At 50.2% G+C, this 22,517-nt stretch overlaps 6 protein-coding genes and 2 non-coding genes across 8 annotated transcripts; 2 read left to right on the top strand and 6 right to left on the bottom strand.

Annotated features, from left to right (window-relative positions):
* Positions 1 to 387: 387 nt before the first annotated feature.
* Positions 388 to 1,295, bottom strand: BCR38DRAFT_96656 (uncharacterized protein). Its single transcript, XM_040865809.1, has 2 exons — positions 1,272 to 1,295; positions 388 to 1,191 (listed from the first exon to the last, which is right to left on the bottom strand). Exon 2 carries the CDS (start codon positions 1,059 to 1,061, stop codon positions 597 to 599), a length of 465 nt encoding a protein of 154 aa, XP_040719921.1. The 5' UTR covers positions 1,062 to 1,191; positions 1,272 to 1,295; the 3' UTR covers positions 388 to 596.
* A 575-nt stretch (positions 1,296 to 1,870) lies between these two features.
* On the top strand, positions 1,871 to 3,416 carry BCR38DRAFT_332936 (peptide chain release factor eRF1/aRF1; the record flags this gene model as incomplete). The annotated part of the gene is made up of 4 exons (XM_040855187.1): positions 1,871 to 1,909; positions 2,031 to 2,115; positions 2,176 to 2,225; positions 2,280 to 3,416. 4 exons carry the CDS (start codon positions 1,871 to 1,873, stop codon positions 3,414 to 3,416), a joined length of 1,311 nt encoding a protein of 436 aa, XP_040719920.1.
* An 899-nt stretch (positions 3,417 to 4,315) lies between these two features.
* On the bottom strand, positions 4,316 to 5,484 carry BCR38DRAFT_405623 (Prephenate dehydratase-domain-containing protein; the record flags this gene model as incomplete). Its single annotated transcript, XM_040857973.1, has 2 exons — positions 4,316 to 5,253; positions 5,328 to 5,484. The coding sequence occupies 2 exons, from the start codon at positions 5,482 to 5,484 to the stop codon at positions 4,316 to 4,318; spliced, it is 1,095 nt and encodes a 364-aa protein (XP_040719919.1).
* A 623-nt stretch (positions 5,485 to 6,107) lies between these two features.
* On the bottom strand, positions 6,108 to 7,889 carry BCR38DRAFT_420597 (pyruvate dehydrogenase E1 component alpha subunit). Its single transcript, XM_040859393.1, has 4 exons — positions 7,604 to 7,889; positions 7,329 to 7,462; positions 6,817 to 7,271; positions 6,108 to 6,762 (listed from the first exon to the last, which is right to left on the bottom strand). The coding sequence occupies exons 1-4, from the start codon at positions 7,736 to 7,738 to the stop codon at positions 6,248 to 6,250; spliced, it is 1,239 nt and encodes a 412-aa protein (XP_040719918.1). The 5' UTR covers positions 7,739 to 7,889; the 3' UTR covers positions 6,108 to 6,247.
* Positions 7,890 to 8,792: 903 nt separating this feature from the next.
* On the top strand, positions 8,793 to 8,892 carry BCR38DRAFT_t70. The gene has a single exon. It is a non-coding gene; the product is annotated as a tRNA-Pro (tRNA).
* A 1,277-nt stretch (positions 8,893 to 10,169) lies between these two features.
* On the bottom strand, positions 10,170 to 10,272 carry BCR38DRAFT_t48. The gene has a single exon. It is a non-coding gene; the product is annotated as a tRNA-Thr (tRNA).
* Positions 10,273 to 10,626: 354 nt separating this feature from the next.
* On the bottom strand, positions 10,627 to 11,370 carry BCR38DRAFT_420592 (uncharacterized protein). The gene is made up of 2 exons (XM_040859392.1): positions 11,038 to 11,370; positions 10,627 to 10,979 (listed from the first exon to the last, which is right to left on the bottom strand). Exons 1-2 carry the CDS (start codon positions 11,361 to 11,363, stop codon positions 10,901 to 10,903), a joined length of 405 nt encoding a protein of 134 aa, XP_040719917.1. The 5' UTR covers positions 11,364 to 11,370; the 3' UTR covers positions 10,627 to 10,900.
* Positions 11,371 to 14,546: 3,176 nt separating this feature from the next.
* BCR38DRAFT_314944 (velvet factor) lies at positions 14,547 to 15,158 on the bottom strand (the record flags this gene model as incomplete). Its single annotated transcript, XM_040854693.1, has 1 exon — positions 14,547 to 15,158. A coding segment is annotated over one exon (612 nt), but the record flags the coding sequence as incomplete, so codon positions are not given.
* Between the last annotated feature and the right edge of the window lie 7,359 nt (positions 15,159 to 22,517).

Below are 22,517 nucleotides of genomic sequence, written 5' to 3'. Positions count from 1 at the left end.
TGTGAAGTGAATGCGAGTTTGGTGCTCTAAGTATGCGCGAAGTGGAGTTGTAAGGTAGTGAGGGAGATCTCAAATACCACACCAATTTGAAGCCCGACCTAGGAACGCGGAGCCGCACATTCAACAAGGCTGGGAACTTAAATTCATTGATAGGCTCAAGAATTGTTTAACTACCTAGGTACTTATTATCACCAAGCCCAAGGGCTCAGCCTGTTATTCCAGTGCCACTTGTGACGTATACCTCAGGAACAGTTTCAGCACATCTGCAACACTCGACTAGAAATAACTGAAAGCAGTTGCGACCATGCTGGTATGTTGTAGACCTTCCCGTGCTCATGGCTTGGTCCAATGTGGTGCCACAAACCAATATTGTCCATCACCCCTGGAGCATCTGATGTAGCCCAGTTCCCATCAACAGCAGAGATACTCACAACGAAATTGAACCGTTCCCTCAACTTGAAGCCAATGGACTGCGTGTACCTAGTGCAGCCCTCACTGCAACTGCATGGCCGATTTTTGGGAGCAAGCTCTGGTCCATATCGTGGTTTACCCCCGCATTCTGTTGTGGGAAGGCGATATGCATCAACCATAGCTGGTCAGAGCAATGCCCCAATGAGATCCAGTCTCAAGGCTGATGGGCACACAAAAGAGTCGAATTCTGATAAAGAGATTGCGATGGTGTAGCAAAATCCATTTCTCGAGAAAGCCACCGGATGCTGTAGGTTGGAAGCATTCATGCTCATGGCTTTCCACGGTACCTGTACTCGGTTGGCTCCACCCCGGTTTGAGGGCTCCAATGAGCCGGCACCAGCCAATGGCTCTGAAACAAAATTTGCCCAAAATGAAGCCATCGCCATTTCTTCCCCTTCATATGGGTCTTTCCAAGTGGCACAGCTGATGGCACTTGACAGCCCTCCAATTCCGACCCAGGTGATTGGGTTTGGTGTCTCTCTGCCTAAGCAACGACATCGGGAAACAGTCCACACAGTGTGATATTGAATTCGGTGTTGATCAACACCTAATGATGCTTGACCCAGGATAGGCTGGTTGTGTGCGGGCATTATAGCCCTGAAAGCCCGTCATGAACCCCCTTAAATGACCTTGTCCAATTTTCAATGAAAACCAGCTTGCAGCCGGCCACCCAATGCAAATATTGGCAACTGCACATCCAGCTAGATTGTTTGGTGGTTCCTGATGAGATTGTTAGCCACAAGTCGTAACCCAGATCTGGCTGTGGACAGGCAGATGCTGGACACCACTCAAGCACCGACTCCGTCAGACCAATCCAACTTCGTCACCAATGATCATCACATCCACCCTTCAACCCTCAAATGTGCAAATAGCTGATATCGATGAATGCAATGAATGGCTGAAAGAAATGGACTTTGAGGCTTCCCGGATATGGCCTGAGATTTTAAGCTTGGAGGGACTGTTGGCGAAACAGACTGTATGTTCTGCTATCACAGGCAGTGTGATATCAGATCAATGCATGCAGTTGCCATCGTCGGGTTGCTGGTGTTGATGATAGTAACGATGATCGTCGAGAAATGGGAGCCTGAACTGGTGTCGTGCGCTCATGCCCGAGGCAGACTCGTGTGTGTGTAATTGCGAGGGATAATGCACGGACAGTAAATGATTATCTTTAAGGTAGTGGGGCCGTGGTTTAGCCGGCACCACCCCCTCCGTCACCTTCCGTAACCAAAGCTTGCAGGCAGTCGGTAAAAATCGAAACCCTGTCCCGTTGCCTTCTCAAGTTGCGGCAAAACTTGAACCTCACTTGGTGCTTTTCAACAACACTGTTTCTTCTTCTCCCAAATCCGTTTCTTTCTTTGGCTGCCCTTGAGATCGTTCATCCGTCACGTAATCCACCATGAGCGAGCAACAGGCGGCATCCGAGGCCGAGAAGAATGTACGAATCCTTCCTTGCGCCCTGCCATTTTATCCCCCTCCTTGCCCCTCAAATCGTTAGCGGGACATCTTCCAAAGTTGCCCATAGTCTATGACAGACACTAACGATTATGATACCTTAGATCGAGATATGGAAGGTTCGCAAACTTATCAAACGCCTTGAAGCCGCTCGCGGTAATGGCACCAGCATGATTTCCTTGATCATCCGTGAGTGGTTTACCCCTCCATCGTTGAACAAAACCAGGAGCATAACTAACACCGTACCAGCTCCTAAGGATCAAGTCTCAAGAGCAGCCAAGATGTTAGCTGAAGAATATGTGGGTTATATTGAATCTTTTGGCCTTGGACATTTAAGCTGACGTGGACTCTAGGGAACTGCCTCGAACATCAAGTCTCGTGTCAACCGACAGTCCGTACTCTCAGCCATCACCTCGACACAGCAGCGACTCAAGCTCTACAACAAGGTCCCGCCCAATGGTCTTGTCGTCTACTGTGGTGAAATTTTGACCTCGGAAGGAAAAGAGCGCAAGGTCAACATCGACTTCGAGCCCTTCAAGCCAATCAACACCTCTCTCTATCTCTGCGACAACAAATTCCACACCGAAGCTCTCGCTGAGCTGCTGGAGTCTGATCAGAAATTTGGTTTCATCATCATGGATGGTAATGGAGCCCTCTTCGGTACACTCAGCGGAAACACTCGCGATATCGTCCACAAATTTTCAGTCGATCTTCCCAAGAAGCACGGCCGTGGTGGTCAATCCGCCCTTCGTTTCGCCCGTCTCCGAGAAGAGAAGCGCCACAACTACGTGCGAAAAGTCGCCGAGTTGGCTGTGCAGAACTTCATCACCAATGACAAAGTAAACGTCGCCGGTATCATTCTGGCTGGTTCTGCGGATTTCAAAAACGACCTAAACGGTTCCGACATGTTCGACAATCGGTTGGCAACTAAGGTCATCAAGGTCGTAGATGTCTCTTATGGGGGCGAAAATGGCTTTAACCAGGCCATTGAACTGTCTGCAGAGACTCTGAGCAATGTCAAGTTCATCCAGGAGAAGAGGCTCATTGGCAAATACTTCGAGGAGATTAGCCAGGACACGGGCAAGGTCTGCTATGGTATCGAAGACACCCTCAAGGCGCTGGAGCTGGGTGCTGTTGAGATTCTAATCGTCTTTGAAAACCTTGAGATCACTCGATGGGTCTTGAAGGATAGTACCGGCGTTGAGCACCTAATGCACACAACGAAGTTGCAGGAGACAAGCAGCCGCGATTGGGCAATGGATAAAGATACTGGCCAGGAGATGGAGATTATTTCTCAGGACTCCTTCCTTGAATGGATCGCTGAGCACTACAAGGACTTTGGTACAACCCTTGAGTTCGTTTCGGACCGATCGACCGAGGGCAACCAGTTCGTCAAGGGTTTCGGTGGTATCGGCGGCATTCTCCGATACAAGGTCAATTTTGAGCAGTTAGCTGAAGTTGATGACGACGATGACTACTACGACGATTGACAGTTTGAAGCCCTCGTTGCAAACGAGGAGCCAACTCAAGTCATCGCATCAAAGGACGCGCCTGTCGTCAAAGGGCCGGAACGCCATCAGTCGCCTAGCCCCATGCCCGAACCACCCCGAGCGTCACCGCTCTCGTTCAAGGAGCGGCGCCTGCTCAAGGCGGGGCCAGCGAGCACCCAGCACACGGCCAGACAAGTCGCGACACCCAGCCCGCTTCGCTCGATGATGACGGCTTCTTGAGTTGATTAAAGACTTGACAGTATGGAAAGGAGGTGCGTACCTATGTTCATTTACATTCTTGACGTTGACTCTGAAGACTAACGGCGGCGAAGATGCTACAGCAGATGTCTTCGGAAGTCTAGAACCTTGAATAAGCCTTCATCACAGGGCACACTTATGGGCAGGTTAATATCAAGATCATCGGCATCATGATTCGACATTGCCTTGGCATGTTGATGGTTCCCCGTTGCTCACATCGCACTAGTTCCCATAGTTATCCATGGCTAGCATGGATTGGGACTTGGCTAAGGCAAAGATATTCGATCGTTCTAGCTGAACCCACTGAAGTAGTTTAGTTTGATATAAACCAGTCGCTCCTTGCCGTCTCTTGATTACTGCCAAAAAGTTAACTTCATATTTCACAATGTACTTCATCCCCGGAGCCGTGCCTGGCAGTGGAGTAATCACTCCAGTACTCTGATAAGACGGCCTGTGTAAATTGAAATCTACCTGGCGTCATCAATATTCGTTCCATTCCACGGCGCAGATCTAGCAATGATATTCGCATGAATCTGGTGGCATCCCATCTTACCATTTCCCTTCACGGTATATAAATTGTAGGATGAACGAGCTCAAGTTCTTTTCCTGTAGATACTCCGATACCCTGGAGATTTTGGAACTCAACGTCGCATATTTTCCCAACTCCCTAACCACCGCCAACTCTCAGCGACGTTCCCAACGTTCTCCAAAACATCCTTGACCCTGCCCTGGGGATCCTCGAGCTTATGCCCCTCGAACTCGACGAAGAAGATGTATTGGAATGGCGCAATCAGGCTTGGTCGGCTGTTGATGCTGGTCAGGTCCAAACCCCCTTTCCGGAAACACTCAAGCACATCGGCCAGTGCTCCCGGCGCCCGATGCGGGACAGTGAAGGAGACGAGCGATTTTGTTGCTCCTGACGCATGATTGTCCTGGCTCTTTGCTCCCGAGCTCGATTTAATAGACTGCTGCTGTCCCCGTCCCTTCACCAACGCCCCCTCATCCCGCCACAACACAAAAAACCTCGTCTCGTTATCATCCCGATCCTCAATGTTCCTCCCTAAAAACTCTAACCCCGTCTCCGTCGCCGCGAGCGCGCTGCTGACAGCGGCGCTTTCCCCACTGGGGTCGGAAGCTGCCAGCTCCGCCGCGCGGCTCGTCGACGACACGTCTACGGTGTCGGCGCCGCGGAGGTACGTCTCGAAGAACTTGCGGCATTGGCCGAAGGCTTGCGGGTGCGAGTAGATGCGCTTGATGTGGGCGAGGCTCACGAGGGGTTGGGCGCGTGGGTGGATAGGTTGAGGGTGTGAGGGGGTGGGGGTGCATTGGCCGCTTACTAGAAGGGAGGAGGCAGTAGGAGTGGTGGTGGTAGGGAGAGAAGCAGCAGCAGGGGGAGGTAAGTATCCCAGTAGACAGTGATGAACTTTCAAATAAACCTCAGCACAAACTGACAAGTCTGGGTATAACTTCTCGCACTCGGCGAAGAGGTCGAGCGTGAACACCACGGAGCCGTGGGTCGAGTTCTCGATAGGGACTACGCCATAGTCTGCTGCTCCAGCCTGCGTGGTTTCGAAGACGTCTAAGGCCAGAGGTGAGTTTCATATACTGTATACTACCCTAGAGTATGCTATTTGGATAGTATAGTAGACGTACCTTTGATAGTCGATACAGGCATAAGCTCGACGTCATCCTTGGAAAACGACTGCAGTGCTGCTTGGTGTGTATAAGACGACATGGGCCCCAGGAAGCACACAACAGGCTTTTTGGCGCCGGTGTCGTCGCTACCATCCACTGCTATACTTGTCCCCATATTTGGTTTTTGTGTGCAACTAGTCAAGTGCCCTACGTACTCGGAATCTTATTGACAAGATTATGAGAATGTCAATGCATGCAGCGCTCATTGAAATCCAGCTCTCGGGACTAGGGAGCAATCCGAGCCGTGAGTGTGTAACTGAATTACCACGGTCAGCAAAGTAGGTCTTGTGTCAGGAAGGGCGTTGTGAAAAAGAAAAAAAACGTGCTCACCGTAGACGTGACAGTTGCAAGAATTGATAGTCGTGTAATCGAGACCGTATACAGTTACAGCAAGATTGAAAACTCAAAAAGGTCCATCTCACGCCTACTGGTGGTGTTTTTTTTGGTTATTGCGCCATCAAAAACTAGCAACTGTGGAGGAAAATTTAGGTGCCGGTCGGTGTGGCTCGGGGCAGCACCGGCATGAATCCACTGCTTGGGGGGGTTCATTTAGTCACCTTCGAAAGCAAACATCACTACTCGGAACCAGTTACGCGGCAGTCCGTTCAGAGGCAAGGGACTGAAGCATGACGTCTCCAGCGTAGCACCCGCGCCGTCTGATTTTGGCATGGGGTTAACTGAGCTGTCGGGTCAAATCGATGGAACAGCTTATGGCAAACATGTCACGATTTCAAGATATTGATTTCAACAGCCAAATGTCTATTATCAGACTGGGTCCCCCCCTCCTGTCTTCTGGACTATAGTACAGGTTCCGTCTTGATAGCTATCGTAGGAAACTGAGGCGCTGCGTGGTTAACAGTGACATATGCATGCATGATTTAGTTGTTGAAGTAGTAAGCCTCATCCGGAGTACGTCCCCGAATGAACTGAGGCTCGCTACCCTTGACATAGATATCCTCGTACAGGATTTGGTGCGTCGCCTCGGGGGCAGCCATGGCTTCAGCAATGGCGACCTCCTCGTTGACGTGCTTACGAGCCTCCTTGTCGATACCCTTCAGCTCGTCCTCGGAAACGACGCTCCAGTCGAGCAATCGCTGCTTGAGTCCGGCAATAGGGTCGTTGGTCGATCGCATGCGCTGAATCTCCTCGCGGGTTCTGTACGTGGTACCGGGGTCGGACATGGAGTGACCTCCGTATCTGTAGGTGACGTACTCGAGGACTAGGGGGCCGCCCTCGCCAGCGGTGGTGTACTCCTTGCCGTACTTAACGGCAGCCCTAACGGCGAGCACATCCATACCGTTGACCTTGAGACCGGGGATGTACTGGCCACGCTTGTAGTAGTCGGTCAGGGCCGACGATCGGTTGGCAGCCGTGCCCATACCGTACTTGTTGTCTACACATTGTCAGACAAAGATTCAGATCAACTCCCGATTATTCTCAAACTCACTCTCGCAGCCAAACATGGCAGGCAACTTCCAAAGCTTGGCCATGTTGAAAGCCTCAAAGACCTGGCCCTGGTTGCTAGCACCATCACCGTAAAGGATAATACTGGCGTTCTTGCGACCCATATACTTGTGCGCAAAAGCCAAACCAGCACCGACGGGAACCTGGGCACCAACGATACCGTTGCCACCGTAGAAGCCCTTAGAGAACATGTGCATAGAGCCACCCTTGCCGTAGGCGATGCCCTCACGACGGCCCAGAAGCTCGCCAACAATGGATCTGACGGTAGCACCGCGCATCAAGGCGAAACCGTGGCATCGATAGGCAGTAATGATATCATCCTCCTTGGTCAGGGCATGCTCGATACCGACGGCGACGGCCTCTTGACCAGTGGACAAGTGACAGAAACCACGAATCTTTTTCTCCTTGTACAGTCTATCTGCGGCCATTTCCATTTGTCTGTTGTGCGATTAGCAAGCCATTCCCAAATGCGTTCTTGGCAATGACTATTCGTACCGAACCGAAACCATGTCATAATACATCTGTCGGAGCTCCCTCTTGGTGACCTCAATGGTATATGGGGGAGGGTCGAGCTCATACGTCTCGAAGCTCTCGTCGCTCAGAGTGACTTGGAAAGGCTTATCGTCCTCCTGTAAAGCGCGATATATTGTCAGCGCCTTATTCCGAAAGGATCGCAAGCATTGTTGATCATAGCTGAGCCCACGCTCGAATGAGCGAAGCTATTCAAGATGCCAATTGATCATGTCGGAAGTTGTTGCGGCCAAGCTCACCTCCGGTACCGCCTTGTCCAGCGAAGCCGAGGCCGCATTGGTCGTGACAGTTCTGAGAGCTCCAACGACAGCGGGAGCCGATGCGCGAGCGCGCAGAGGCACTGCCCTCGGTATCCTCAGCGCACGAGAGAACATGGTCGGCGCTTATGATGTGGTGAGGGAAAAAAGTACAAAGTTGGCGGGCAGACGAGACATAAGCTGCAGGGGATGAAATGGAGACGTCCGGCCAGCAAATTATTTGGTCGTTGGGTCTTTGAAAAGTCCGAGATTTCGTCGCTCTCACCTGTTGGTCCGTGCCTTCCTATTCCGTACCATCTCGAGCTTGTTGAGGGACCATCTCAGCGCTAGTGCTGTTCTAGGGCGGCACCAGAAGACGCATCTTTGTGAATAGTTGCATTTTTTGGCAACCCCAACTTTTATTTGAACTCGCGCCACACTAAGAGATCAACTGGCTCTACCAAAGTCAATTGAGTTATAATCCTTCTCTAGTTCAGTCAAGGTGTTTTACTATCTCTAACAGACATTACAGACTTGAAGGAAGCGCGACAACAAATAGTGTGGTACCTCAAGAAATGATGCGCTTCTTGAGCTTCAACTGAAGTGCCTCTAGGTCATACAACTTACAGCGTCCCTTGAATGAACGTTTGTCAAGACTGCGGAGTTGATGATCAGTGCATATAAGCTTTTAAAATCCCAATGATTGGTATTGGCTTCTATTGATGTACAGATGTAGACTCTTAGCCGCATGCATCACATGTCGGCCCTCAACAGCTCTTACAAGACTTGACCATATCAAATGCCACATACGAAGTGCTCATATAACAATAGCTCGAGCAAGAAAACAATGTTACATAACCTTCAGCCTCCACCTTTGTCTCCGACTGCAGACTTACAATGTACGGGCGTTTCTAATTGATTTCTTATGAGTAAGTCCTAGCGCAAACCTCCATAAGCCGCGACTTGGCTCAAGTCATTGGGTAAGTTCAGCCCTACAAGCGTAGTAGTCTTCAAAGTGTAAGTGTTGAGAATTAAAATAACGGGAAGTCTGCTTAACCAGAAAAGAGGATCCGGCTTTATCCGATATGATTCCACTTTATTCTTTGCAATGGCTTGATAGTATCTAATTACGTCAAGTTTTGTCATAATCAGAAGATGACTAATGTCCCGACATGTTCCAACATGTTGATTCGGCCGGCTGGTCTAGAGGTATGATTCGCGCTTCGGATAAACTCCAAGCACTCCAAGTGAAAACTTGCGCGAGGTCCCGGGTTCGATCCCCGGGTCGGCCCTACTTTTGCTCTCTGCTCCCAAGAGAGTAGATACGATATGTCGTATTTCTGCCTGCTTTTTGCTTGATTAAGTTATTGTTGTTTGTTGTCAAAACCTCATGTAACATTGGAGTTGAGATGCTTCTTCAACCAAGCTTTGGGAAAGCCAGAAACACGGGATCTCAACAGCGACAGTAACGGTGTTTTGTTATGGTTTTCTAATTATTGCCCTTTTCTACTTTCATTGGTGGGATAGACTAGTAAGCCACCTAATGCATATAACTTTAACACGTTCGGGCTGACTGCAACATAATAACTTGTCCATATGGTTAGCTAAAGCGCATACTGAACCTAGACAGTTCGTAGTCGATTGGAGAAATATAAGTAATACTACATACACTTGACCATACTTCCAGATACTTCTATCATTCCTTGATTATTAATTAGAAGCAAGTGACCAGTCCCGTTTGCATATTGACACTGAGGTAATCGGTATGATCGAACAATGAAGCTCCAAGACTATGTTGTAATAGTCGTTATCTGAAAGTTATCCACAGCTTCATTGAAGAAGATAATGATGCTACAATGTGTTCTCAAACAAGTCCTTATTGCCTTCCACCGAAGGGCCAAGGGAAAGCCATATATAAAATAATAATATTAAATACGCCGTAGGTGTTAACCCTCGGTACCTCTACAAGTACTCCCTTAAGGGGCTATAGATGATATAGCGGGCCCTTAAGCCGCGTCGGGCGGTTATACAGGTAAACTTGTAGCCAAACGACTACTAAACCTCCTGTCCCTCCCTAAGTCTGTGCTACAACCCCTGCCTGAACTACCGATAAGTGTGGTAATGTGGCACTTAAATTCGTCCTCAGGGGTGGGATGCTGCTGATGTGCAGAAGATGCTCGACTATTTTTTGTCGCGACAAGTCGTAGTATCTGCTAATTGGGGTTCTCGTCGAGCGTATACATCTCAACCATACGCTCAAGTGGATAGACCGTAACGTGGTCTAGACGCTCGCAAGAATCGCGGCGAGAGGGCGTGCTGCGCGCCTTCTATCGTGAGGGGACGGGTTCGCCGACGAGCGTTATCGGATAGGCGAGGTCCGATAAGGGGCCGGATTAACGATTCGAATTCTGGACCGGCTGTCGAGTTATATTCCGCCGACGTAGTGCTTGACGGTCGACTGGCTAGGATGCTCGTAATCCTAAACTGCACCAATCTCCCTATTATCGCTAGGTAGGCGAAGTCAACAAGGTGGGCAGCGCGCCGTAAGGGTTGACTAAACCCCCTTGTGTGTCAGCTGCGGGATTCGAACCCGCGACTCGTCACCGACCCAAGTGGGCGAGGCTCAAATCGGGACTTATCTACCAGCGAAGTGACCAACTACACCAGCCGACAGCCATATATAAGTACATGGTCGAATACAACCATTAGACCCAAGGAGTTTTTCGTTGTGGATTCCAGTAGTCTGGGCGGCATTCTTCACAGCCTTCTCCAGGGCTCATACCCGTGGTGGCCCTGTTGATCGCGGCATCCAAGTATGAGTCCTGGTTTGCTGCGTGTTAAGATTTGATTGCGTTTGTGGACTTGGATTTGCCCTCTTCAATACCTTGGCCATGATGCCAAGTACATTCAGAAAGCATAACCGCGTTCAGATGCAATTCTGTGGCCATACCTTGTCAAGGGTGGATGGTAGTACCACATGGACAAGTACGTGATCAGCATGTGTAGCACTGTATAGTGAGTCCGTCACACAAATGTAGTCGGTATTCCTATGACTGGATTCATCCTTAGATGCTTGAATCATCCTAAAAAGGGGAATATCGCTTTCAGCAGCGATGCTATCCAGAAACTCTCTGGGGTGTAATACTCAGATCCTTTAAACTGCTCCTTGCGCTGCACCGAGTTGTTGACTGTCGAGCGAACAGCGCCCTTGCCTTTGGTCAATACCTCATTCGAATCCGTGCCTAATAAGTTTTTCGTAGCCTGGTTGTATTTGCGAGTCGTGCCAAGGATATCGTTATTTTAGCCTCCATAATCCTCCGACAGCTTCACCAATTTGTTCACCGGTCCGCCATTACCCTCGAACCACTTGGTACTTTGACTGTAATAATTATGAACACAAAATATCTATTGGGTTAATTGCTATTGCCTTTACTTGCCGTCCACGTGCATCTAATTCACTGCCCTCACTGGGAGGAATGCGCTTGTTGTAGCTGGCATTGGTGCTCAAGTTTGGGTCGTACTTTACTTTAGCACCCAGGAACTTCTTCTCGACGCTCGTGTCGACGCCAATTTCGTCATTGGTAGATGTCTTGTGAGCGCCAATCTTGGCCTCGCATGAGTTCAGGTTGCGCTCAGCCTGATCGGCAACGTTGCAGGACTTCAGACGAAGGCACGTTGTGTGAATGTAGTGGGTGTTTGTTCGGTGATTTCCTGTGGCGGAATTTTGAGGAAGACGTTTTTGAGATGAACAAATTTTCAACATAATTATTATTATTATTAAATACGCCGTAGGCTCGAAGCCCTCGGTACCTCTACTAGTACTCCCGTATGTCAAACCGTGCCCTAATGGCTGGACTAAATACATACGCTGCGTCGTCGGTTCGCCCTATTGGCGACTGCGTTGCGTTCACTACCATACTACGTTGGTTCTCAACCTACCAACAAAGCCCCCCCTGAGAAGATCGATGCTATCTGGGCCTTGAAGCTGTCCGACAAACATAATTGTTCTGTAGTCGAATGAGGTTAAACCCCCGTTAGCCACAGCGTTTGCATAAGCAACCAGCTTTTATGTACCTGTATTGAGGTGAGTCGTCAAACTTCAATCAAAGCAATCGCAATCGACGACATAGAGTCGCAAAGATAGTGCAACAACTTTGACAGCCTTGGCCGCGTCGATGAATTGATATCTACAATTTTTTGGGCGGCTTATTGCCTCCTTCGGTGGAATGCGCCTCCGATCTTCAAGTCGCATGCTTATTTTGCATAGGATGAGCTCATCCCGTTGTTAATTGCCCAATGTTCTTGGCTAGAAAAGCTCCGGGGGCTCTGCGAAGGACCTCGATGGTGCGCCGATCCCTCACCTCCAATGTCAAAATCCATTGGTCTGGGGGCACTGGTCCGGGGGCACTGCTCAACTCAATGATCCTCTCTCCATATATTTCCCAGGTGGATCACGATACAAGCAAGTCATTATGCTGCTCTGAAGGCTTGGTAGGTGGAGATGGATTTTTGAGTGAGCAAAGTTTGCGCGTAGGAACGGAAGGTGAACCCGGTCTGTAACCCAGCCCTGGCCTTTGACATATCTCTCTATGGCTAGCCTTACTCTGCAAACAATTTAACCAGTCATGAAGTCTATGTACTGAAGTAGCGTGCATAGCACATATATGGCTTTAAATTACCATCCTACTTCCAAGCTTTTGCAAGAAACTTGAAAGGCTTATCCGCGATGATTTTCATATATTCGTCCCATTCAATCGATGTCAGGCGCCCATGCTATCAAACACGCGGCTCAAATTCTTTGGTTGGGCTTCTTCCACGGCATGATGCTTCACGTGCCCTATCTAGGTATGGGAAGACAAGAAGTTTGAGCGACGAAAATGGCATCCCAGGAAAGCCAATATGGTCAAAGATAAAAACACCGTATAGGCTTCGTGTTGCCTAGAAATCATCAGGCCGTAGACCTACAAGACACGGTAGAGCAAACGTAACAGCAACGCCCCGCACAACGCATTCCTTTCTAGCACCTAGTTATACTAGGTTATCGTCGGATTGCTTGCCTTTTAGAGACGAAGGTGGTCAAGCAGTTAATTTCTTTGCATAGTGAATACTTACTGAGTCATACTATTGCTCATCAGATTCCTTCGTGGTGAAGCCAGCAACTGGACCTATTAGAACTGGTTGAGAACAGGCAGGTTGTAAATTCTGGAAAACTAAAAAAGGGTGGGGGAGGACGGGCAGAACCTCAATCCTAATAGATGATCCGAGTAATTGGACTGATTTGGAAAGGCACACCACTGGTCTTGTTTCGAATGCAAATTGAAATCACTGTCAAAAGGGTTGGCCACATCCCCACTTCTACACCAAGACATACCTCTGTCACTCCGTAATAACTATAGGACAGGGACCGTATTGATATATTTAAATATTTGTTTAATAGCAATTAAGTAATACGTTTCTTTGTAATTAGACATTGAATACTTCTTCCAATTTTCACGTAAGTAGAGAGAAACTCAGAATGATCTGATTCTACATACTAAATTAACTAAAATTAGGTCGAAAATACGTTATTCGACTTTGGACACGGTAGCTTGTAACGAAACCTATAATAGTCTAGCTGCGTAAACCACTAAAGAGTCTGTAAGGGTTTGTGGTAGTAAGTAAGTCCTGCTGCGGAGTCCTTAGCAATAATATCGGGGTCTGACGTATGGAGTATAGGGCTCTGGGTAACTGAAGTATTCAAGTAGGGTAACTGGGAATAGAGTCGTCAAGGCAGTTTGCCTCACCAATGGGTTAGATTGATGCTTAGATTGATCACTGAAGTAGAGACTGTCTATCTATGAAATGCCTGGGAGTCCTGTCCCTTATATATCCATCTCTCCTTCACTGATCCTGTTGGATCATTTGGATCGATCCATGATCCTCTCGAGCCTGGCTCGAACTGGATCTATCTCGATCCAATATATCCAGGTACCGAGATACTTAGTCACGTGACCTTCGTTCCGTCGTTCTTCCGATGCGGGGTCCCGTGATCCTAGCGAGCGTGTCCACTCTGGCCTGCCAACAGGCCTTCTTTGTTGGTCCAGGTTTAATGGTTCGTAACATAGCTTCATAGGCTTTTTTCTTTAAGAACAGAGTACACATTATAACTATAGAGTTTAGTTTAGCCGTATACGACTTTATGAGTTTACTATTTATTGAGTTTAGAAAAGTAGTTATGTATTTTGGTGTAAAAGTGTGCATGAGGGCTAGATTTTTTGAAGGTAACTTTCATCCTGGTTTCGATGATCTTCTCGACCCGGAGATAACCCGCTGGCAATAATGCATCTCGTAGCAATTACTGTGTCCCCTACCTAGACCAAGATCCCAAAGCGTTTACATGGCTTAGCTCAACACCAAGTAGTTCCTCAATGACTCGGTTAGACACAAGGTCCAATCGGGGACCAGCGATCACAAGTTGGTCATATATACGAATTGTCTGGAATTCAGCATGGTGGTGAAATCATTGATTGTGCTGGCTCTAATAAGTCCTCGTTACCTAGAAGTAAACTAAACGCAGCAACCCTAATTTTCTCGTCCATTTCGGACTGTCAAGTTATCATGACTTGGAAGCCAGGGTGGAAGCCAGGTTGAACTTAATAAAGGGGTATCGGTCGGATTGAATCGAAGTATCGTAAGCCGCTCGTTTTTGTCGATGCTAAGTTTCCACGTTGCTGTTCTCGTTGCTCATTCTACAGAGTGAGCTGGTATATGCCCCGGATTTCAACCAGGAAATCAGTATATGCCACCCATGGCCCTTTATCTGTCGAAACGCCAAGCCACGCCACGCCACGCCCAAACCTACACTCTAAAAGTATCGATTCCACACACGTCGATTTTATCATCTCTTCTGTCTTTTGACTCGTTTGCTTCCGGATCCACCCGCGGAACCGCCATCGTCGTCATCATCATCATCTTCATCCTCACTGCTGTTGTCTCTGGCATGTCTTGATCCGGTCCGGTCGTTCCCTTTCTTGATCGAAATGAGGCAGCCTTGTTCCTTCAATCGCTTGGTGAGGGCAGTGCTGGCCTGCATGCCCGGAAAGTCTTTGGCGTTGTAGACTGTGAAGGGTTCACTCATGACCACGGCAGAGATCGGGGTCTTAGTACCCGATGTGCCCATATTCAGAGGATCCAAGATGACGATGGAAAACTTGAGCCTGAAGACGCCCGCGGTGCGGCACGAAAGATCGGGGAAGCAGAAGAAGCAACCTTCGTCGTTGTTTTCATCGAAGCCAACGAAAGGTGAGGACACCGTGTTGCCCATGAGTCTCCGCTGTGACCGATAATCTTCCGGCATAGACGAACAATCCTTATCGCCAGCTTCATTCCAGATTGTGCAATGCATGACGGCGGTTGGCAGCCGGAGTTGATTGGCGATCTCCTCCTTTGTCGCCTGTGGATCATCGATAGTGACCTGGACTATTGGCGGCGGGTCAATGACTCTGCGGTCCCTCTCCCCGAAACCGCAAGATCTGGCCGCTACTGGCTGCTGCCTCACGGTGATTCTGTAAGTCGATCGTGCAGCGGCCGAGGCAGGCGTCAACACTGGTGCCTTAGATGCACTTGGTGCTCTTTTGGGTTCTAACTGAGCGCTGAGTAACCCCGAAATCTTCATCCTCTCCGGAGCGCGCGCTTCTGCCTTTGGTGAACACGTTTGGCTCGGGGACGACAGTGACGGAGGAGGCGGGCCCATCCGGATGTCCCTGCCTTGATAGGCCGGGACGGGTCTGGCAGGCTGGTAATCTGAGTACGGACGCGGTAGTGCCCGAGATGGCTCTTGGAACGGCCGCATATGTGCATCAAGCCGAGGAGCTTGTGTTGAGCCCTCCTCTCGCGCCAGCTGCCGAAACCTCAGAGGATCTGGCGGTTCTGCTGAACGATCCCTTGCCGTCAAAGAATATGGCGGAGAGGGCCTAGTATGGACGCCAACAGGGTGCCGAGAAAGAGTATTTGGTCCGAGATGCGGCTCACTGGTCGGGGTTGGCAGCTGCGACGACACATGATGAGTGGACGACGATGTGGAATATGGACTGGAATGCGGGTTGTGTTGAAATCCAGACTCTCGTCCATTCGATGACATTAGTGTCCCACTTGCAGGCGTCCCGGTGACCAAACTAGATGGTGGAGGTAGGCGCAGGCCTTGGCTAGGGTGTTCTTGAGCGGATGGAGTCTGCTTGCGAGTGTTTGGCTCATGAGCCCAGGAGTTGTGTGGCCTCGCCATATCGTCCACCATGGTATGCCCGATGTACGATGGAAGCTGACTTGGTGGCAAACGCACTGAGGGATGTTGATGGGGTCTATATAGCATTGACTTGCACGTCGGATACCTCCATGAACCTAGGATCCCCTCCAGTCTCCGGACGCCGGTCAGGGAGCACCGGGTACTGGCCTCGCAGGCAATTCACACCAGGAGCTTTGGAAGATGATATCAGGCGGTTGAGATGGCAAAAAAGCAACGGAGCGGCTGAGACCACGCTGTCAGAGTGGTTTGCTTCCGTCCACTGGAAAAGCCTTGATCCCACTGGAAAAGCCTTGATCCCACTGGAAAAGCCTTGAGCCCGATAACCGGTGTGATGAAGGTCAATCTGTGTGGCGCAATGAGAGGTGAAGGGACCAGGAGGTATTGATAGAGCAGGGCTCGGGTTGGGAGACGCAATGCAGTTATCCTGTGCTCGGTGGACAGCGCGGGATATTTCGAATCGACCGCTGGGTTGATCCTTGCAGCCGACAGGTTTCGTTGGTCACGCAGGTGACAGTCGGACGGATATCGATTATTTGGGAGTGTTTTTGTGGTGTTACGCGTGTCTTTGAGGAAAGAAGCAAGTTACAAAGTACTGGTCTGGTCTACGGACTCTTAAACGCCAGAAGAAGCGCTACCGTCCTGTGAATGAAGGGGTTGACGAAGTGAGTTGACAGGTTCGGCGGAATCACGATTTAGGACAAGGAAAAGCCCCCCTAGCAGGCTAGCTTGCCAGCATTGGGACTTTTTGGGTACGAAGTAGCATGGGCCTCCCGGCCGAATCCCGTGTAAGTACAGTGTAGATCAGATCAGCGGGCCCCCCTCGCCAGCAGGGCAACCACGGGCCATGGATCACGGCTCAGGGTCACAGGCGCCCAGGGATGGGCTCAGTTGTTGATGGACGCACACCAGTCCCGAGAATGGTGAGGTGCAGGCTGCCTCAAGCTGGCGACGAGACTGCAAGGTCTATACCGTGTATCTAAGAAATTGGTACGTTCCAAAAAGCGGGACATGAAGTACAGTAGACTCGTAACTTCGCTATGTGTACTAGATTATGTAGGTTGTGTTGGATCCATGATCTGGGATGGGATCCAGTATACCGGCCAACGGAATCAATACCCACTTCGAACTAGGATGGGTTTTTGCTCACGAATTGTGTGACCGGGCGACAAAAACTGGCTGTATTGTGGGGGTGGAGCTGGAAATATTCAAGGCTTTTGGCAGGTAATTGTGGGTACTTACTTGCGCAAGCCTGCATGCTGTCAAGTAAAAGAGCCCAACCGATGATTGCAAATTACCTGATTGCATGGTAGGTTGGCAGGGTACCTAGGCAGATAAGTACTTGGATAAGGTTAAGAGTATGCAGCGCAATTCTGCGATACCTAGTCCCGCGGCAGCTGCAGCTTAGCCGAGCGAGTCCCCCGGGCGTTAGGCCTATTGTGGACTTGGGCCGCGTTCTAAAGTTGACAAACCGAGTATTTGGATCCTTTGGCGTTACTCACGGTCTTGGGGAGCCCAGCTAGGTGGTGTAGGTAGATTGGCTGATTACAGTGCAATGCTAGCCTAGCGGACCCACACGTGCTCGCCCCTCGTTATTACATAGTCGGAGGACGGCGGACGGACAACTGCCACTCCACTCAGGTCCCGATTCATTCATCAAGAGAACATTGCACTCATGAAATCCTCGCCCACTTCACCCTCTAGCCCAAACCTATCTCAAAATTTCCGGGCTGTCCCTCCATTAATCGCTTCTCGTCCACTGCCGGTTCTATCTACTTGCATATGATGCATCTGCCGGCTTCACTTTCCAGACCAGAGACAATGTAGGTGAGACATGATCGACCATCATACAGTGGCAGAACAAGCAGACGTGCTTTCTTCAAATGCCACGCAGCCAGCATGCAGTTTGTCCAGACCATGTCTTGACCCCACTAATGAGAATTGCCAGGACGCCCCGTGTGTGCGTATGTGTGTGTGTGTGTGTGTGTGTTTTCGAAGGTGCCGCGGGAGGCAAACAGTCTTCATTGTTTATGTGGCCAAGACTGCGCACCTTGGATTCCTAATCAGTGATGCCAATCTCCATGATTCTCTCTCAGTTGTGATGCCTTCCTGTCAAGGCCTCGGCTTGCTTGGGTTTGTACGCACTGTTAAACTTGCCTGGAATGTCCCACTTGTCGCAGCACACAACATTCCACCCACTAACATTGTCAACCATTGTTGCATCTCTAGTAGTGCAAATCAGTTTAACCTAGCCAGTCAAGAAGGGTGAACACCAGGACACTTGCTCAATGAGCGTAGCTGACTGCCATTGTACATGACGTGATGTTGCAACCCATGTTCGCACCGACGAAATCAGATTGCACCGGTGAGCAGCACCAAATGCAGGAAACCGTCCAGCATGTGTGCTCTTGTCATAGCTATCAGAGTATCACGGAGATAGGACGCACATTGGGAAATGATTCCTGGGAAATGATTCCAAGGCAACTTTTATTGATTGCCTTACGGTCGCCTGGCGGTCGCCTGAATCTTGTGCGAGCTTGTGGCTGGCTGTTTGCACTACTGACTATGCGATAGTGCATCGTACTCGTGGCGACCACGCTAATATACAACTATAATTGGCCGAGTCCAGTTAAAACTGTGGGCAAATCGCAGCCCACCGTTCATTGTTGTTCTTATGACTATCGTTACTTGCCGTAAGCTCTGGCTAATCTACAGTGGCTACACTGGGTGGTCCGTGCGGGGCCGAACACTGCCATTTCTGCCCACACGCCCTCAAATGGCCATGTGAGGCTCGGGAACGTCAATCCAAGCCTATTGAGAGCATGTTGCCGAAAACTAATGTACTATTTCTGCCGTTCGTGACCGCCTGCACCATCCAGCCTTCTCGATCTCACTGTCGCTCCTACCAGTCTTTCCTCGTGTTAGTTGCTAGGAACTAGACCGAGCAATTCGATGAATCGCTGGTGTTTCGCCTTGTCGAGCGGCTTCGTTAGCCCATCTGCAGCGTTGTCTTCACTGGCTACATGCCTGACAGCGACGTTGCCGGCGTTGACTTCCTGTGTAACGTAGTGGTATGCCACGCGAATGTGACGCTTTTCCTTCGTCATGGACGAATCGTTCGACCACTTGATCGCGCCCGTGTTATCCTCTAGTAAGACGATCGGTCCTTCTGGCATGTAGCCTAACTCTGTGAGAAAGTTTCGAATCCATGCTGCGTCCGCTGTGGCCATGCTCAATGCCACGAACTCTGCCTCGGTTGTTCCTCGCGCCACTACTGTCTGCAACTTCGATAGCCAGCTGATCGGACCGCCAGCCATGAAGAAAACGTAACCAGAGGTCGACTTTGCTCCATCCTTGCCGGCGTAACTCGAATCAACTGCTCCATGTAGGCCAAGCTTGCCGAACTCCTGGTGTCGGTGGTCACGCCTGTATTCGATCGCCAACCTGTTGCCTTTCAAGTAGCGCGGGACTCGTTTAAGGCTTGCCTCTTGTTCAGCCGTAGGACCGCACATATATCGCGCATGGGCTGAGGTCGCGAACGACGTGTCGGGCCGACTGATTACGGACGAGAAGTTGAACTTTCCAACCATCGATGAAAACCCTGTAGTTCTCTCAGGGCTAATACGCTGGTCTACCGCTCCCATGTACATGTCGTTCAGGCGCGATGGCTCAAACGGCGTGTCCATTGGTTTTGCGTTAGTAAAGCCAAGGGATTCAACTGCTTTCTCGATGTACTGCCGTTGATCGAGGTTGACACTGTCATCCTCGCCACGAGTGATCCGTACGCCCAGGAACCAGTCAGCGTCTCCAAGGTCATTCAGCGGCACCTGCCTCGCCAAATCCTTGGCTACTTGTTGTAGACGCTGCTTATTAGGGCCGAACAGGAGGAAATCATCTACGTACGACGCAATAATATCTCCTGTCTCTCGGTTGATGTAGATGGCGTCGTCATACTGTAGGGGAGTAAAGCCTAGCTTCTTGAGTATGCGCCGTGCTTCGCGCTGCCACGTAGCACCGGCCTGCTTTAGGCCGTAGAGAGGGTTCATCAGCTCGATGGTCTTCTCTGGCTCGTACTTGTACTTCGCCTTCTCGTCTGGGTACGCATCGAAATACTGTTTTAGCAAGGGGAACTGCTTCATAAATATTCGTTCATCCAATTTTCCATTAAGGTATGCCGCGATGAAGTCGATTTGATAGACATGCCAGCCAAAGATGCTTGCTAATGCCATTAAGATGCGCCACGATGTCGCGCGCGCTGTTGTTGCCGATGTCTCGTTGTAATCGATTCCTCTTCGCTGTGAGAAACCGCGTGCAACGATACGGCCTTTTAACCTCTCGAGCTCGCCAGTAGATAGGTATTTCTTCTTAAGTACCCATTTGGCGTCGATAAGGTGACCCTTTATAGCCTCCGACTTGTCGCAGAACCGGAAGGTGCCTTTCTCTAGGTTGGTGCGTATCTCTGTGAAGATGGCCTCAATCCACGCGTCCTTTTCCGGTCCTTCCGTCGCATCCTTGAACGTCGGCGCGTCTGGCGTCTTGACAGTCAAGATCTCGAAGATCTGTTGTAGGCCGAATTGCGTAGCCATACCGAACAATATATCTTCGCTGCCCTCTCGCTCGAATATGTCCTTATACTCTTGCTCTAGCCAGTGTTTCGCTAGCTCGGTGTTCATTGCTTCGTGGGCTCGATCGGTGGGATTCGTATCGGCGAACTGGTCAGAGATGTCGGCCGATGTGTAGTTGACTCGTACGAGGCGGCCGGAATCGAGGAATTCGGCAGAGAATTGAGAAGCTTCGTCGTCCTCTACGCCCTCACGCCAGCAGTGACGTAGGAAGTCGTCTGGTGGCGCCTCGAGGACGAAGTGGTTATCGCTGTCATCGTGTTCCTCAATCGTTGCATGCCTGACGGCTGGATGCTTCCTCGGTCTGCCACGCTTCCGTCTAATGACGCCCTCATCGTCTGTAACATCGTCGTCAACGACGTTATTGTCTTTGTTCCTGACCTTCGAGATTGGCGTCTTGCCATGCCTATGGCGCAATCTCTTCTGTACGTCCTTCGAGCTAATCTTCTTTATCTTGGCTAGATCGCATGCGATGCATGGGATGACTTCGACGAGCCTGTGGTCGAGCTCGATGCCGGTGGTGTAACGAATCGTCCATATGAGCCTTTCTGCGCTAATATGGCACAATCTGCGGTGCCATAGGACGATCTGTTTCGTCAATTCGTCCGTGACCATGACTTGGCCACCAACTGTGGCCGTTCTGATGGCCGCTTTCATCTCGTACGCTTCTTGCTCACTAAATGCTTCCAAGCCGGCGCCCTCAGGCTGATCAAACTGGTACAGTGCCGCGCAAGTATAGTGTACCCCGCCCTCAGGCTGTCTGCCGGGTTCCGACTGTCCGTATGGCCATAGATAAAAACCGCGCTTCGGTATGTTCAATGTGGTAATGGCTACCTTCGAAGAGCCCATGATGTTGACGCAAGAGGAGCTATTTCCTTCGAGGTAGCCGCCGGCCTTAAAGAAGGACTCGCCGCTGAATATCTTTAGTGGAAAAGAGGGGATCAGGAATACATGTCGGGCCACGAGGTAGTGATTCTCGCCCTTTGGGCCAGTTACCTGATACTTGACTGCTCCAACTTTCTCTGCGTAGACAGCTCCTCCTCCTGTCAGGATGGGGAACTTCTTCTTTAATGTGGTCATCGTGCCGGGGAGGAAGTCGCGCTCGCAGTTCGTAATGTGGATATCCGATCCGGTGTCGAACAGGATGCGGTGCTTCGAGGACGGCAATATGTCTGCCGAGTGAGACTGTGTAATCATTGAAGTCGACTGAGGCGCCGCGTGCGACTTGGTTACCTGTTGGAGCTGGTCTTCGTGCTCTAGAATGGCCTCCTCTACCAGCCTCGTACTCGATGTCCTAACGGAGTACGTGTTGCCGTCGAGTAGAGTTCGTACGCCGTCGGGGAGCTTCGGTTGTGTGTGGTTGTTGCTCGGCTCCGGCGTCTGGCTCGAGGGCCTTTCTCCTTCGGCCCTTTTCTGCTGGGCGCGTTTCTTCTGGTATGCTTCCTTGTCTCTCTTCGATGACTTGCATTCGTGCTTAAAGTGGCCAGTCTTGCCGCATCCAAAACACTCGATCCCGCTCTTGTCCCTCTTCCCTTTTTTCTTGCCTTGTGCATTGTGGGAGTTGCCGGATTTACTGCTAGAATCCCTTCTGTCGCCGATTTTATGGTAAAATTCAGCTGCGAACTCGTCCATAACGTATTGCGCTGTTACGCCGACCATCTTCTGCATTTGGCGCTGTAATCGAACGAAATAGATGGCCTTGTCCTCAAGGGAGGCAAGGAACCACGTGACCTTGTCCTTATCATTGACTGAAGAGCCACCGTTTTCATAATCGTGTACGAGTTGTCTGAATTCGGTAACGTGCTTAATTGGATCCTTGCCATCGTATTTGAGCGTACGGAGTTTCCCCCAGATTGTCGCGTGGATGTTATCGGCGGACTGCGCGTAGGTGCTTTCTAGTCTCTTCATGGCCTTCGTGCCTTGCTCAATGTCGACGATGAGCCCTTTTGGCTCGAGGTTACAGGCACCTCGCAGGTGTACGGCTATGTTCACTTCATCCATCGAAGTCAGCTTCATT

This window comes from Pseudomassariella vexata, assembly GCF_002105095.1.
Source record: "Pseudomassariella vexata strain CBS 129021 chromosome Unknown BCR38scaffold_2, whole genome shotgun sequence".
In the NCBI taxonomy this organism is placed as follows: domain Eukaryota; kingdom Fungi; phylum Ascomycota; class Sordariomycetes; order Amphisphaeriales; family Pseudomassariaceae; genus Pseudomassariella; species Pseudomassariella vexata.
Note: the sequence above shows the minus strand (reverse complement) of the source record. Positions and strands in the feature narration are given on the sequence as shown.

What these genes read in the sequence shown, in the direction of transcription:
- BCR38DRAFT_96656 (XM_040865809.1), bottom strand. Translation starts at nt 1,061, where the DNA reads ATGCCCGCACACAACCAGCCTATCCTGGGTCAAGCATCATTAGGTGTT.
- BCR38DRAFT_420597 (XM_040859393.1), bottom strand. Translation starts at nt 7,738, where the DNA reads ATGTTCTCTCGTGCGCTGAGGATACCGAGGGCAGTGCCTCTGCGCGCT. An exon ending in TATGACATGGTTTCGGTTCG is followed by an intron (nt 7,272 to 7,328) that starts GTACGAATAGTC and finishes ATCGCACAACAG; the next exon opens with ACAAATGGAAATGGCCGCAG. An exon ending in TGCCATGTTTGGCTGCGAGA is followed by an intron (nt 6,763 to 6,816) that starts GTGAGTTTGAGA and finishes GACAATGTGTAG; the next exon opens with ACAACAAGTACGGTATGGGC.
- BCR38DRAFT_420592 (XM_040859392.1), bottom strand. Translation starts at nt 11,363, where the DNA reads ATGTTGAAAATTTGTTCATCTCAAAAACGTCTTCCTCAAAATTCCGCC. An exon ending in GAATTAGATGCACGTGGACG is followed by an intron (nt 10,980 to 11,037) that starts GCAAGTAAAGGC and finishes TAATTATTACAG; the next exon opens with TCAAAGTACCAAGTGGTTCG.